This window comes from Lasiosphaeria miniovina (assembly GCF_030549165.1).
Source record: "Lasiosphaeria miniovina strain SMH2392-1A chromosome Unknown B0T26scaffold_8, whole genome shotgun sequence".
NCBI classification, from domain to species: domain Eukaryota; kingdom Fungi; phylum Ascomycota; class Sordariomycetes; order Sordariales; family Lasiosphaeriaceae; genus Lasiosphaeria; species Lasiosphaeria miniovina.
Window position 1 is genome coordinate 2,645,110 of NW_026848227.1, and position 16,193 is coordinate 2,661,302.

General features: G+C 51.4%; 4 protein-coding genes across 4 annotated transcripts; all 4 read right to left on the minus strand.

The window, feature by feature from the left end:
• Positions 1 to 1,513: 1,513 nt before the first annotated feature.
• B0T26DRAFT_815474 (uncharacterized protein) lies at positions 1,514 to 2,868 on the minus strand (the record flags this gene model as incomplete). The annotated part of the gene is made up of 5 exons (XM_060447373.1): positions 1,514 to 1,945; positions 2,107 to 2,350; positions 2,381 to 2,476; positions 2,610 to 2,694; positions 2,747 to 2,868. 5 exons carry the CDS (start codon positions 2,866 to 2,868, stop codon positions 1,746 to 1,748), a joined length of 747 nt encoding a protein of 248 aa, XP_060290514.1. The 3' UTR covers positions 1,514 to 1,745.
• Positions 2,869 to 7,133: 4,265 nt separating this feature from the next.
• B0T26DRAFT_508629 (uncharacterized protein) lies at positions 7,134 to 7,934 on the minus strand. Its single transcript, XM_060435409.1, has one exon. The coding sequence runs from the start codon at positions 7,743 to 7,745 to the stop codon at positions 7,239 to 7,241; it is 507 nt and encodes a 168-aa protein (XP_060290515.1). The 5' UTR covers positions 7,746 to 7,934; the 3' UTR covers positions 7,134 to 7,238.
• Positions 7,935 to 10,251: 2,317 nt separating this feature from the next.
• On the minus strand, positions 10,252 to 11,605 carry B0T26DRAFT_732189 (uncharacterized protein; the record flags this gene model as incomplete). Its single annotated transcript, XM_060443094.1, has 2 exons — positions 11,155 to 11,605; positions 10,252 to 11,069 (listed from the first exon to the last, which is right to left on the minus strand). Coding segments are annotated over exons 1-2 (452 nt in total), but the record flags the coding sequence as incomplete, so codon positions are not given.
• Positions 11,606 to 12,851: 1,246 nt separating this feature from the next.
• On the minus strand, positions 12,852 to 16,185 carry B0T26DRAFT_807170 (CHAT domain-containing protein; the record flags this gene model as incomplete). The annotated part of the gene is made up of 1 exon (XM_060447221.1): positions 12,852 to 16,185. Exon 1 carries the CDS (start codon positions 16,140 to 16,142, stop codon positions 12,852 to 12,854), a length of 3,291 nt encoding a protein of 1,096 aa, XP_060290517.1. The 5' UTR covers positions 16,143 to 16,185.
• Positions 16,186 to 16,193: the final 8 nt, after the last annotated feature.

Sequence of the window (16,193 nt, forward strand, 5' to 3'; positions counted from 1 at the left end):
CCTGGCGAGATCAAACCCAGGCCCAGGGACGAGAATTGGGCCGCTGGGATGCTGTACGTTTTCTGCCGGCAAAAAAGGTACGTACCGAATGGCAGAAAGGACACTGTCAGAAGCACTGCACACTGCACTGCATATTGGATTCGGTGGAAAAGATGGAGTTCAAAGTGATTGATTGAGATCTCTCCTCCTTCCCCCGTGCTCTTTGGCTTAGTTAGAGAACCTCTATTATAGTTGTGAATGGTGGTAAATAGTAGTCGTTGCTAGCTGAACTGACTACGTAAATTTCAGCTTACATGAGCCCTTTTTCAGCTCGCATGAGCTCTTTTTCAGCTTGGTTGACCACACCACGTGATGTTCTGGCACGCAGTGCCAGAACCGCCTTCTTTCTGACAGATACAAACCCAAAACGGCTTTGCTAGGCTTGGTATGTATCTATTTCGCCAGCAGAAAATTTGGGTCATAATCTCGTACCGACGGAGTTCAGCTTTATAAACAAGACGTCGGTAAGTTCATCCCTAACGACGTACTCGTACTTCGTTGGTAGACTATATCAATTACACTTCCTTGTATCATCACTCCCTTAATGAAATTAGCACCCCGGTTATGTGTATCAGCCGAAATATACTATGAGACCGAGCGTACTCGAAACCTATGTGTCGTTGCTTTGAAGCACGCCCACGCAAGTTGCCTGCCGACCGGCACATCGTTGAGGCGGGAATAGCCTCAATTGCGCATGTCAGTTGTTGACATGGCCCACACGTGCGGGTGGCCCGTGTGTATCTGTACATTACATAAACACCTCCATAGACCAAGGGGAAAGCGGCAAGGCAGGCGGTGTAGCCAAGCAGTGTGATGATGCCACAATCGCGGGGCATATCCCCGCGACCGGCTACACCTTCTACCTTTCAACCTCCAACCTTCCACACACAAATAATAGCACCACTTTGGTCCACCTTGCACTATTTGAATATTGGCGCTCGCATCTATACGAATTAGCACAGGCCAGGCCATGGAGCGATCCAATTACCTGTTCGAATCTCGCGGGCGCGTGACCAGACTGCGACGGCCAAACGGATGAGAGCATCTCCAATCAAAGCGAGAGGTTTGTTTCCTTGTTCGCCGCCATCAATCCCTTTAGAAAGAGACGCGCCAGCTCCTAAAGTGGACTCATCAATTAATTCGGGTTTAGTAAATTGATATTGGAGAATATCCTGGAGTTCATCACGGGTAGCTATGTTTGCTAGGTTGGGTCTTTGGACAACCTTGGAGCAACTATGAAACTCGGTATTAGACCTCTTTTAGCTCCCTTCTATATATAATATACACAAGTCGGTATCGTGACGTAGCTGTGCCGATCATACCGATCGTTGCAATTAGCGAAATCTAAGACAAAGCAGTAGTGGGACGATGCGATGACGCGTATGATATTTAGAGGTTACGTAACCGTTTGTAGCCAACAAATAGGCTTGCTTACATTTCCTGGTCTAGAACCGAGGTAAAGCACACCCCAACAGGAAGTCCAAATCTAGGCCGGGTGAGCCAAGATTGCGGATGCCAATCTCGGCTCCGCCTGGGAAGCATATGACACATCCCTCTACAAGATGGCTGCATCTTACTCTCGTTCCCTTAGACTCACAAGCAAGTTCAGCAAGAGAGACATGTTGCCTGTTGCTAATAAGAGAGTCTCACTACGTCATTGCCTTTTGTAAACTTGTCCTACCCTCCACGCAATGGCAAGTAGATGCTCAAGCGTTAAATATTTCTTGGCGCTCCCTGATAGCCCGTACCGCCTCCCTGTCTTTCCGAAACTCATCAAACAGCTTCTTGGGACCGATGAAAGATATCTTTCCATCTTCACGATCGTACGAGATAAGCGGCTCGTCTCGAAACTCACCTTGATCCTGTGAGTCGACCATGCCCTCTATCACTTGACATAGAAATCTATCTACATCACTGATCAGCCGCTGCGCATCAGAAGCGCGCGTAATATGACCGCATGCGATCTTGACTGGGGGCTGGACCGAAACAGGAGGCGGGGATATAGAAGTGCTATGGAGTGTTAACATTGCCGAATGGGGAGACTTGTTGCTTTCATAAACCACTTACTAGAATTCTGATAGCTCGGACAGTTATTCCAAGCTGTAACGAGGCTTCTCAGCTTGCCCAACGTATTGCTATACAGCCGAAGATCACCCTCCAGCGGAAACGCAATATGCATCCATTCGTACATCGTATCTCCAACGAATGTGACACGCTCTTGAGGATTCCAGACAGCGAGTTCATCGGGCGTATGGCCGGGCGTGTGATAAATGACGGGGCCGAGATCCTCGCCTCTCTCGCCGGTCATGACCTTTTAGCCGTCATCGGCCCAGTGTGGTACCACGTATTTTAGCGTCTCTATGCCAAGAAAGCGGCATAACGAGCTTGTACGCAATTTGCTGTCCTCATTTACAAAGGGCTTGTCATATGAGCTTGCCTAGATGGCCGATTTGGCGGTGTCAGTGAATTGGGCGATGGCTCCTGGCGCCGAAGGAAGGTCAGCGCTCATCTCGGTTAGGGATGACTACCTTACCTACGTGATCGAAGTGGCAATGGGTTCATATAACGACATAATTCTTGCTTGATCCAGCATTAAGTGGATTTTCGTCATTGTCAACGATGGGATAGGTTTCGAGAAATACACGCAGACAGTGACTTTCGCCATTGCGTCCCTGAATGGCCCGCCACAGCCGGTATCAATGAGAACCAAGTAGAGGCGAACACTTTGGCGTATATAAAGGGATATCCACCCTGCTTGTCGTCTTCAATAATCACAAATGTAGTGTCGTTAAGCCTCGAGCAAGCGAAATATGTTGACAGAGTCTCCATCGTGTCAGAGCCTGGGGTGCGGGGAAGGCTCAGCTAGTCCGTCAAGATAGGAATTGATTGCTGACTGCGTTAAATATAGCACTGTGTCGTCGCCGTCCTTTTTAGAGTACCACTCCTTACGTCACTGCTGCGTCACCACCCTGCTCTCTATAAACCACCCTTTCCAACACCTGCGCCTTAGCGTGAGACCATATTGGAGGCCGCCGCCGAGGAAAGTTAAGGTGTGAAAGATCTGTTGCTTTCGGTGTTGACGATGTCTTATATTTTTTTTCAATTTTGAATTATAGAGTTGATACCCGTTAGGGCTTGCAGGTACCATCACGCCATCCGTTTCACTTGATGTCCTGTTGGCTTGGTATTGGCGACGTTTTCGCGCCAAGTATTATCATATCAACTGTCCGGAAGCCACCTCCATTTCCGAACTCTGAAGGCGAAGGCGCGGGGCTAGAAGTGAGCAGCTCCAGCTTCGGAATCGTCTCGATTGACTAAACGAGGCTGACCGTATTCTTAGTGCACCTTATTTCGGAGATTCTAGGCAGCAGCAGCTCGTTAGCTACTTATTAGTGGCTTGACGAAGCACAATCATAAGCTTCTATACAAGGCGGCACTTAGACGCAGGGCCATACTGTTGGACAGTGTGGGCAGCAGTTCAGTTAAAGGCAGTTCAGTCAGATCAGTTCAGTTCAGTTATCCAGTTCAATTGAGGGGTTTCGGACCCCCGATTCAGTTCAAATCGACGCAGCATATTTGAACCCAATTAATTTCCATACAGTCGCCCATCTTTTGTTGCATTTTTCCCTGTTTTCCTGGGTCCCTAATTACAGTCGACCATGTGAAAGCCGGTAACACCCGTTTTTTTTGGAGCAATGATGGGAGCACCCACCAACTTTGTTGGAGGCACCCACCTGTGGGGTCTGGCAGTGTCATCGCAAGGGCCTGTTTTGTATGGTAAAAGACCGAATTTCGATGCAGCTAGCCATAACCGAGCGGAAGCGAGCCGCGCTTGTCAAACCCACATTCGTGAAGCTGTGGCGCCAAATTCGCCGGAAGCGCGTTTTTTAAGGTGTTTTCGCATTCGAAGCCCGCGTTGTAATAAGTGCCGTATATGCACTGCTTGGCTGGCCACTCTGCTGGCAGGAAGCAATCACAAACCGCTATTTTAGCCCTGATTTGACCAAATTCTATTGCGAAGTGCAATTGCCTAGTGCACTCTGCTAAACTAGCATTGTTGAGTCCTAGAAAACAAACTCGTCTTCTTCGAGTAACTGCTCCAAAGCGAGCCTCTCTTTCCTTTTCTGACGCCTTATTGCAAGCTCGTAGACTATAAGAAAGGGGTTTAAAACGGATGTTTCCTTCACGGGCATAGTGTTGTTTCTAGCCTTCTTTCCTCTCCCTCCTTGTTGTGTTGCCCTCTTCTTTACGCCAATAACAATGCAGTCATCGTCGACTTCTTCCTCTTCATGTTCGTCTTGCTCATCTTGTTCCTTGAAGCTTGGACCCACTAGCTCGAACTGTGAGTAGTTACGCCGAGCACTCGCGGCGATTTTGGTGGTTGAGGTCGTCGATGTGCGCGGTGCACGCGGTGGTAAAGCTAGCTCGTTGCCGAATAGACCACTTTAATGTTGAGGGCGACCCTTTGGAACGGCCTTATCAGGTTACAGAGCTCAGTCTTTATAGTTCTAAGAAGAGGCGAATCGGCCATGGCCACGACCTGGCTACGACCTTATTACCTAGCTAAGACCATTTTCTTAACCATACCCACTGAGCTGCCTAGACCAACCTCTCCTTTTGTTGTTGCAGAAGAAAGAGGGCAAAAGTGGCCCAAGAGGGTCAAATTCCAAAGGACCCATCGTAGCAAAAGTACGCGCAAACGATCGCTATAAACGATGAAGTTCGTTGCGAATAGCTGCATAGCTGACTTTCGACGGCTTCCACTCAGTTGATGGCAAGCCACATTGAAACTCGGTTGTTTCACGCAGGAAAACGGGCGCGTGTAATGCCAGTTACCAGCAACTGGCCGGACCCACAGGTGGGTGCCCCCAACACAGTTGGTGGGTGCTCCCATCATTGCTCTTTTTTTTTTTGGGGGGGGGGGGGGGGGGGGGGGGGTGGGGGGTTCCGGCCTAGGGAAAGTTGACTTGACTGACCTGTTTTGGCAGTGCTATCGATCTGTATTGCAACGCTGCCACTATCACCAATTCAACCTGCTCTTTTCCCTGCGTTATACCTTTAATTCCACTGCTTTTTTGCTTCCACTATGCCCTCTTCAACTATCAATGCCGCGACCCTCTCGTCGAACAGCCCGCCCGAAGAAAAACACCTGTCTGAAGTTCTTTCCCAGACCTCTCGTATTGCCCACAATGTGCCCACCTAGCATCGATCGATCCGCGCGACTTAACCGATAAGCCTCTGAGCGAATGGCCCATGGTCAAGACCCCGCACAGTTCCTACATATCTGAGTTTTGGGCGGGATAGAGAACAGGGAGGACGTCGCAGATTGGCGAACATGGGGACTGGCTGGCTAAGGTTGTCGATAACAAAGTGGACAATGGCCCAGGTTGGTGAGCATGCCACTATTGTAATAAGATCTTTTCTGCCCAGTCAACATCGTTAGCGAAGCTTCACCTCAAAGCTCAACACAGTAGTAAAATAGAAGAGGAGGGCGTTGAGCGAGGAAACAAGAGGCAGCGAACACTGCAGTTGTTTGAGAAGCCTGGGGAGAGAGCGGTCTTACTGCCTCACAAGCTCACTTCACACGAGAGGCTGTTGGTGATGATCCTGCGATTGAACCTCTCTTTTAGCGTCGTTATATATCCAGAGTTCCGCGATTTCAGTTTTAATCTGGATCCTGGGAAAGCGACTGAGGCCATTCCCAACCCCCACAACACAGTTCGCGCTCTCTTCTTGGAGCGATACAACGAGAAAAAGGAAGTCCTGAAGCAGAGGTTGTCAGAGTCGCCATACAAGAAGCACCTTTCGTTTGATATTTGGACCTACCTCACCAGCGACTGTTTAAGCACTCTGAGCGACACATACCTATGCATGACCCCATCGCCATTTGTTGTGAGTTTCACCCCATGCCATTAGCAACAAAAACCCCAACCGAGTATCCGCACCGGTGAGATGGCCCTATGGACCGTTGTACAGTAAACACTGTAGGAGTTCGACGCAAATTGTGCAAGTCAGTCAGCCCAGCAAGCGAAGCGACGGAAAGAGAGACGCACTCGTTGGTAATCTTGAGTAGACACGACCGGCCGCGAGCCAGTCTCAGAGGTCATGGATCGCTCTGTTTAGGTTTCGAAGTTGGACTCGACCGCCTCGTTGCCGTCCGCCATCTCGAGAAGAATCATTTCCATGATGTCCATGTCCGAAGAGAACTCTGGGGTGGTTTGTAAAAAATGGTGCTGAATTGATATCTAGTATTGAGGATGCTGGTCAGTTCAACCACGAAAACTGGTCTGAAAGCGTCGTCGTCGATGTGAAAGCGAATCCGCTAGAAATGAGGCTTTGACGATATGGAGAGGGTATTGTCGACTCAGTTAGAATCCGTATCGGGTCTCTGCATCAGCGCCGCACCAGTTTCTTGTTGTTTCTCTAGCTGCCTGGCCAGCTCGGCAAGCTCTGCCTCGCTCTCAGGGAATAAAGAATGACCTGGCAAGTCCTCGTCGTTGTTCGGCCGTATGTACCCGAGCTTGGAAGCGATGTGATGGATAATGGGCTGGCCTCGGTCGTTGAGCTCGGGCTCTCCAAGATCTCACGCCTCCTAGTCTCGAACCATGACGTAGAGTTTGTGTACTGTGCCGATCAGGCTAATTGTGTACTTTTTAACACCTCGGCGTACCTGCAGAACGGTTAAGCTATGGACGATGAGCGGATAGAGGGTAATGAGACATACCCTCTCGGCACCTGCTTATACTCCATCTTCTTTCGTGTCCCATTCGTGCAAACCTGCCTGTCGTCCTTACACCTCTTGCAGGGAAACTCGCCATCGCACTGCCTCTTCATGTCAGCGGGAGCCCAGCCGCGGCGTCAAGGTATTCGCAAATCACCTTTGTCTTCTTCATCCTCTTCATCCTACACCTCTTGCAAGCCTTCCATACTCGCTTATGTTTCCCATGGGAGGAGGACGAGGCATGGGAATGGGCGCCCCGAGTGGATGACGCAAGACGGCGGTGCAGCTTCGACGCCCGATGCGTCCCGACCGCTCTAGATTTCGAATGTTGCCTCTTTAGCCCTTGGGATCTGAGGTTGTCCTCATCCGGGGCCAGATTTAGACTTTCCATTTGCTTAGAGAGGTTACGGAAGCTCCCCGAACCGCTGTAGCAATGTCACCCACACAGGCAAACCGGTGACGAGAGAGCCAAGCACGATCAACGAGATGTAACTAGAATGGCAGGGAAAATCAGTAAGTTGAGGAGTTCAAAGTTGGCAAACCGAAGCCTGCGATGTGCTGTATTCCCTCGGACCCTGTCCGCGCGGGAAAGCGTAAAGGAGAGACAGACGGGGTGGAGCGAGTTTGTCCGAAATTGGGAGGTGGTGACCAGCGGCGTTGAGCCTATCCCCAAAACAGGAGCGGGAATCCGTTCCCCCACGGCTCCTGCTGTGGGAAACAGGAGAGACAAAAAGGAAATGTCTGCGGAATGTGGGATCGGGAGCAAAATTTGGGGGCGCAAGGGGACTGCCATCGGTCCAGAATCGTCAGGCGGCGCGGGTGAGTTGCGGGAGAGAACGAAGAAATAATGAATTGGGGACGGCAGAGGAGAGCATGAACGGCGCAGAACAATGCCGAACAAATACGAGACTGCCCAACATAGGAATAATAGAACCAGTACCTGTAACAGACCACAACTGTGTGCAGGTGTATGATCAATTAGCATATCAGCTAGGCCAGGCAGCAGATGTAGCAAGTCAACTCACGAGTATTTCCGTCTTCTCCGCTTCCCGGGTTCCTCAGCGAAAAACAATGGCCAGGAGGCAGGCAGTTTCTTCGGTCCTTGGCGCAGCGCGGTGGGCAGACGGGCAAAGCCCCGCTTCAGGGAACAGGAATGAAAGAGACGAGCGAGAGTGCGACTAAGACGTCGTGTTGCTGGAGGCGGTCATAACACCCCCGCCTGGATTGAGGTCAGGGAATTCGGTGTCGGGTAAAACTGTGACAGGTTGAGAATTCGTTCCTGGGGAAAAGAAGAGAATACGAACGTGAAACCATCTGAGCTTTCGATGTGCTTGCGTCAGACGACGGGTCCCATAGGGTTCGGTCAAGCGATACCCAGTGGCGGAGCCTTGGCCAAGAGATAAACGTAGCCACGAAGACTAGAAAACAAATTAAGATGATTTTGCCCAGTGTAGGGTCTCCAGCCCACCACGCTCGGATGGCTGAAATGACGAAGATGCCAGCGCAGGCACTTGCAGCAAAGAAGTTCTCCTCCCAGTCAGCAAAGAGGTAAGTCAGGTGACCAGCTTTTAGACCAACCCCCTTTTTGACCACAAGGTTCTAGAAGGATGACTAACCCTTGCCACCCAACTCTTCTATTTCAATCGCTCACAACTTCACGAATTTGATTCTAATCCGTTTCCTTTTTTTCCTTCTTTAGCTTTAGATTCTACGAATACAGGGACTACATTGCAGCCTTGCCTCATAACAGTTGACTGTGCGGTGACAGATGCGGCCAAAAACCACGGCATCCCCCACAACACTTTATATTATCGATCCAAAGGCAGCAATCCAGCCACCTACTCCCAAATAATCAATCAGAAGCTTTCTCCGGCACTGGAAAAACGTCTCGCAGAATGGCTTCTCTTCCAGGGGGTCATTGGCAACCCCCCAACCCACAGGCAAATCCGGAAATTAGGTACCAGAATACTCGCCGCCTCTGGAGAGCCAACCCACCTTGGAAAGCACTGGTGCCGCCGCTTTTTGAACCGAAATCCTTCCATTTCTACCAAGAGACCACGGAGAATCCACGCAAACCGTGCTGACCGAGCCTGCGAGGCCGTTATTCGGCCCTGGTTTGACTACCTGGAGTTTCTAGGGGTCAAGGCCATTCTGCCGGAGAACAGGTACAATATGGACGAAACTGGCATAGCTAATGGCATTGGAGATAACGGTCCGGTTGTAGGCTCCAAATCTAGAAAGCTTTTACAAAAGAGGAAGTCTGGAGAACGAATTTGGACGACCATTCCAGAGTGTGTTTCGGCCGACGGCCGGTTTTTGAACCCACTGGTTATTTTCAAGGGTGGGAGCCTCCAGCAACAGTGGTACCCACGCGATGTAACCCCATTCGAAGGTTGGGCCTTCAAACTAATCAAAAACGGGTGGACTGACGATGACACTGCCGTCGAATGGCTCCGCGAAGTCTTTCTTCCGGCCACTCGGCCGGCCAACCCTAAGGAGAAACGCCTCCTTATTTTGGATGGCCACGGCAGTCATACCACTGAGGAATTTATGTGGCTGGCTTTTACCAACAACGTAAAGTTATTATTTCTGCCAGCCCACACCTCTCACGTTCTCCAGCCCGTGGATGTAGCCGTTTTCGGCCCGCTGAAGGCCAAGTACAGGGCACAGCTGAATGACTTGCTTTCTGGCCTAACCAGCGACTCTGTAGCTGCAAAACGAGCCTTTTTAGAATGCTATAAGCGCGCCAGAATCTACAGAATGACCGAGTCAAATATCAAGGCTGGTTGGAAGGCCTCAGGGTTGTGGCCAGTCTCCCTAAGGAAGCCCCTAAGCAACAGCCTCGTTATTAAGAATTCCAATGGCTGCATTAGTACGGTAGCCCCCACACCTTCTGCAGGCTTTAAGTCGTTCAATAACCCCATTCTGGGCAAGAATTCGGAGGGCCGGCCTTTGTGGTTTATCCCTAAAAAGGCCAAGGATTTCTCGGCTCAGGGGAGCGTTTTCTACGTGGTACTAAACGTCTGCCAGCGAACGGCTTTTTATGCGGAAAGCCTACAAAGGATTCGATAACATGGCCTTGAGATTGGCTACCATTCAACAACAATTGCAAGCGGCCTAGGAGGACCTCGAACGTGCGAAAGGCCGGAAGAGAAGAAGGGTGGAAATCGACCCCAATAAGGCCTTTGCTGGTATTGAGGAGATCCGCCGCGCACAAAGATTAGCTGCTGGGGAGAATGTTATAGATTCTGAAATTTCAGAAGAAGAGGAACCTGACACTGCAAGCTGTATTAACATAGCTATCTAATTGACGAAGCTGTGAGCAATTAAATGTTATGATGTGGTGGGGTGGCGATTTTAGTGCGTGGTCTAAAAGGGGGTTGGTCTAAAAGCTGGTCACCTGACTTACTCCCGAAATCTCTCCATAGCGTAATTAAATGCGAATCGGTTCCTCTATGCTTAAGAAATCCCCTTAGAGATTGTCCGACTCTTTAAATACCACAGGAATCTGTCTAGCCTCGTCTCCTCCCCTGCTCCTTATCGCGCCAAAAGTAGAGCTTCGTTACCGCCTACTCTGCAGCCTCTGTCACGCCGACATATGCAGCCCACGCTCATCTTGAGCAGGTATGCCAGGGGGACAGCAGCCGCCGCCACCCAGTAGCCCATGATCGGAGACATTAATCTGTCGCTGGAAGATCTTGGCGCCGCAAGGGGTGCATGGGGAGGACATGAGAAATACGTCAGGTCAAGCGAGATCCCTGTGCTCGGAATAGGGGCACTGGCCCAGCGCCAGCGCCTCCAAACGCCTCCTGGGGTAGGTTCCATATATTCGGGACAGGCGAAGAGGAGACGGAGACGGACAAGAACCCGCAGATTTGTCCTAGGAGCCGCCTTGGCTTTCATAATCCTATCCTAGGGCTCCCGACATCGACGTGGCTTCGGAAACGTTTTTTTTGCCTTTCGATCTCTTCAACCTTTTCTATACCTTGCTCCCCAAACCAACGGCTAAGCAAAATAAACATTGGGCCAAGTGCGCCCATTCTTGCCCACGAGTTGCGCTCACAACCCCCACTATAACCGCCAGTAGGTTAATAAATGCCCAGCGACCAAGCTTCACCTTGTCCACCTGCTTCACCGCCCTCATGATTATAAGCGCGTAAATAAGTATAAAACTTATGACGGCTTTGGAAACAATTGGCTCAACCCACAGGAACTCAGGATCGTCTTCCTTCAATTGCCATATCCCCGTGCCGACGAGAGCACCATTACCTAGCATTTCGAACCCAAAGAGAACCTTTATCAATACTAGGTAAGATCCGTGCACCGCTCGAAGTAAAGGGTACGCAAAAACGGTGCCCTGAGAGTAGTAAGCTAATGTTCTTCATAACCGAGAGAGCTTTTGAATACCTCAAAGATCCTGGAGGCCAAGAGAGATACTCCTTTCCAGGCCAAGAACAGTTCTCGCGCATGTGGGAGATGCCTAGCTCTGACGGTGATAAAAGCAGCCGCAAGGGCGGAACCCATGATTCCAAAAACGACCGAGCAACTCAGTTGGATCCAATCGGGCCGTGGTGTCCGTGTCTGTTTGTCTTTGTCCATCGAGAAGGACGATTCTAATGGCTCCCAGCAGGCATAGAGAAGTTGAACAAGTAAGGTAGCTGCAAATGCGATAGCCGCCTCGATCACTTCATTTCCAGTGATGTCATCCTGCATTCTGATAGATGGGTAACACTGTGCAGAGGAGTCGAGATAAGGGCAGCAAGGCAAATAATGAGGCTTGCAGGAAAGTGCAGTTTGAGCAAGCATATATGCTGGAACTACCAAGACATATATGTGCCCTCCTCCGGAAGCCGGCTGGCCGGGTAGTTACCATGAGTAATGCGGAATGGTTCTCCTTGTTTGTGAGAAAAAAGCAATATTCGCCGGCATTCAGCTGCTAAAGCTGTTGGCCCAGGTCAATCTCTCGGCCTGAACCTTGCCACAAAATTCAGCTAGTGAAGCTCATCCTCCTTGGAATTCCTGCAAGTCTCGACGTGGGCCTGGCTGCTTGCAGGTAGGTGACCCGGCTGGTCGGGGAGGGCCTTGTCATTCAGCCACTGGACCGGGGGGTGCATCGGGGAAGTGTGCAGATAAATTGGACGATGTGGAAGCCGCAGGGTTGCATGAGAGAACATGGGAAACGCGTAAAGTCGAAGCAGGATCCCTGTCTCGTTGCCCGAGAAGGCACTGGCACCAACACCAACGCCTTGGAACGCCCCTCTGGGTCTAGCGTCGTAGCGTGGAGACGGAGAACACGAAAGAGCGACAAAATCAGCAGATATGAGTGGCGCACTCCAAGCCAGGAAAAGCTTGACACCCAAGTGTTGATCGAGTTTAGTGATGGAAGCGGTGGAAGCGGACCGGAGGAGATTAGAGCATCCGAACTAAGGGCTAATCGGCCCTGTTGCGAAGAGGCAGTGATAATCCCGGCGTCTCTCGTTTCAGTGCTCCCCTTGGCCGGGCCGTAGCTTGCCGTGGATGACACGCCGAACACGCCGTAGAAGCGACCGCGCAACGACGATTTAATACCGATCAGCCCCCTTGGTATATAACCACCTCTCGCCCAGGGCTCTTTCCACGCACCCGATGCCTCCGGCAGCTTGTCCCTATATTCTGAGAGCGCTGGTAAAGCCTCCGATGTCTCGACCACTCCGGCCACAGCAGTCCGCGTGAGCGAGACTCCGATTGGCCACATACCGCTATACCAGGAGCCCATGGAGACCACTACACCGCCCGTTAACCTAGACCCGACACCCTGAACTCGTAAAATCCCATGCCACCAAGGCCTAAGCCACAAATCCTCGAGCTTAAGTCCTGCAAAAGTTTCCGCGATAGAGGTAGTCATGCCCTGAAGTGGTGTCCCGTATGACACATCTTGTAAAGCCTTGTTAACACCCTCATCTATTGGGCGGGGATTTCCTGATTCTCAATCGATCCGCCCCCCATCGCGATTGTACAGTACATTTCTTAGCAGAGGCTCAAAAAATTTTGTTCCGTCATTCAAGTTGAATACAGATCAACTGTGCAAGTTAAAGAAAGTCTAGTGCCTGCATTATGCCCCAAAGTGAACATAGGGAACCCAGTGAGCTAGTCCCATCTCATCATCCTCATCACAACTAAACACGGTTCTCGGTAACCGGACGCCACTATTGCTCGCGCCCTCGCCCTCGCCCTCACCATCGCCTCTGTCAGCGTCGCTCTCGGCAGTTTCTCTACCATTTACCGTTATTACGAGCTTCTCTGACACTGCGATCGATAGCCCATTATCGTCCATAACCTTGCCACCGGACGATGCCGGCGCACCGCCGACGCCGCGAAGCCAACGATCTCGAAGTTCTCGACTTGCCCTGTGGAGCGCCCGACACACAGACCTATCCGTTATGCCCTCGTCTCGCAACCCCTGGTACATTATCCTCGCCACGTCGACGCAGATGCCGTCATTGACCTCCCACAGGGTGCCTATCACATTCCGAAACCCGGCCAGTTGGCACGCGCTGATCAGGTGGATGTTCTGGTCGAGGAGTTTTCCGTCGTCGATTTTGCCGGTCCCGCACGCTGAGAGATAGGCAAGAAACGGGGGCCGCTCGCTGAGGTTGATGGCTAGCAGATCAGCTACCCTGAGGGGATTGGCCTTCCAGTCCTCCAAACGCAGGTGGCTCTGCAAGGGGTTATTGGGGTCCGTGTAGCCATGGCCAGCGAAATGGAAGATGTCACAGTCTTGCAGACTAGAGAGGACTTCTTGCGTACGTTGTTGTGTTAGCTCGATGAGTTGTACTGACATCGAGTCCTGAAAAAGTCTGCGCAGCATGGCCAACTCTTTCGTTGCAAAAGGGAGCCTTGCACTACCTGGGGTGTACTCCATGGCGACGAGTAGTGCCTTGGTAACTGTAGGCTCCTTACGGCGAAACTGAAGGCCCCGGATGATGGCTCCGATAGATGGGCTATATGAGGACATTACCCTGTCGATTACGGCTTCGCTGGAGCCCTTGTCGTGTCGTCCTGCCGCGTGGAGCGGAAATCTGCTTAGGGCACCGGTGGGAATCCACCGTACGCGTGACCAGTCATCATCGCCATCCGAACGCGGCGGTTTAGTGAACCCAAGTGCGTCCAGGATCGGGCCCGTGACAGTATCCCAAAGCCATTCGAGCACTTGAGGACTTCCAAGATTGCCTTGTACAGCCTTTTCTTCGATATCTTCTCTGGAAAGCCTTGGCAAAGGCAAGGCCCGGATCAAGTCGTCTCCCCTACGGATAAGGAAAGCATCGCAGCGATAGCTCACGTTGATCATAACAATGGGCCCTTCCCTTCCGGCATGGTCGAGGTCGGCTTCATCTGGAACACTACGGAAGAGCGAAAGACGTTGGTTGCTAAGGTGAAATTCGGAAATGAATTTGTCGATCCCGCTGCTGGCTGTAATATGCCGAGTTATTCCGCGCAGAGAGGTCCGGTTTTCTTCTCCATCGCGGCTTAGGGGTAGCCGAGGAATGTGGCTTGCCACCTGAGGAGCCTCTAGTTGATCGCGGAGGCCAAGGAACGTTTTTGCAAGCTCGGGCTCATATCTCGCAAACAGTGATACGTCGGTACGTAATTCGTTCAGGAGCTGTGCAGATATGCCGCGGCCTTCTTCAAGAAATTGGATCGCATCAAGTGGCTGACGTCCGAAGCTGAGCGCGACGGCCGCAGCGTCCGACGCCAAACCGCTGATTCGAGACAGCAAGGTTTGGCTTTCTAGATTCTCAAGGAACCGCGGCGTGTATGATCGGATCAGCGATATGGCGCTGTTAGCGACAAGCCAAGCCTGTTCCCACTTCTTGCCTTGTATCAATGCCAAGAGGAGGTCTCGGGCGACTGCCAAGAAATCCCCTGGAGTGGCACCCGGAGAAGACGAGTTCAAGGCTTCGTTATACGACGTAATCGCTGCCTCGAGATCCGAGTCCCGCCCTGTTGCCTTGTATATGGCAGCATAACAGTCTCCGAGCGATCTTAACGCCACAAGATGGCCTGGATGCTCTGCTGGCATCGCGCGTGTTGTGGCTTCGCGGGAATACTGAATCGCCGTCTCCAAGTATGCCGCTGTGCCCGTTTTTACATGGCCAGCTAGGTAGCACCGTGCGAGATCAACCAGCCGGCGCATCCTATTTGGTAAATCCTGTGGTGTTCCATCTAGGGCTTTCTGCAAGGCTCGAGCTGCTCTCTCAAAATCCCACTCTATTTCCGTCATCTTATATTTGTCGAGATATACCCGTCCTAGGTACCCAAGTATCTCGGTCACGAAAGGTCCACTATCTGGGAATGTCTCGTATGCGTCCTGGTAAAACCCCAAAGCTGCATCGAGATCAGCCGCTTTCCTTGTGACATCATACTTTGCGTGACAGACAGCTCCCAGTTCTTTCAGAAGGTCAGCCCGGGGTGCAGCGTGTTGTGATGGGATATCTGCGGCTTCCCGGAGTAACTGCAAGGCCACTTCAAGATCGTCCGTTTTGTGGAAAATCTGGTAACACTTTTTTCTGGCCAATCCTAGATTCCGAAGCCGGGCGCCCCGATCGGGGTGTGTCTTAGGTGTAATATCCACTGACTCCTGGCACAAGTGGAGTGACATCTTGAGGTCTGCCAGGTCACCTGTAAGCTGAAACCTGTCGTCATACAAAACGCCAAGACGGTGGAGCGCAGAGACGTAGGTTGGCTTGTTCGGAGCCGCCGTGTCGATGACATCCTGGAATAACTCGATTGCTTTGTGCAGAGGATTTTCATCTTGTGTTGGCACACTGCCGTTGCCTCCCCCGGGCTCCATCTCAGAATAGAGGGCATCATAGCATTCCCCGAGGCTCAAAAGCCGATCTGGCCTCATCAGATGCTCACGTGGTGTATCGTCGACCGATGTCCTGCAAAGGGAGAGAGCGGCTGAGAGATCTTCTACCAGTCCTGTTCTTTTGAAACGCGTGAAACACGCAGCCCCAAGATTGTGTAGCCTGGTGGAATAGTCTCGAGAATCTTGTAGTGTAACTTGGATGACGCCGTGACTTGACGTTTGGAGAGGTGCCCACTCTCTCGTCGTCCCTAGGTGCATGTTATAGTAGCCGCCATTGATATCGCAAAGTCTAGAAGCCCAGTTTTCACTCTGCAGCATACTCCAAGTCTCTTCAGCCTCGCGCCGGAGTTTTATAGCCTGTTCAAGGTCTGCTTCGGAACCTTCCCTTAGATACTTATCTTCAAACCATAATGTCAGATTGCCGAGCAGCCACAGCTTGTTTTCATGGTCTCCCAGACAGTTTCCCGCCGAATTTTCCAGAGCCTCCAGGCCAAGCCGGATAGCTTCGTAAAGGTCAGGCAGTCTTCCCGTCATCGAGTATCGGCTGTGTAGTCCTATTGACAGCACCACAACATACCGCAGCCG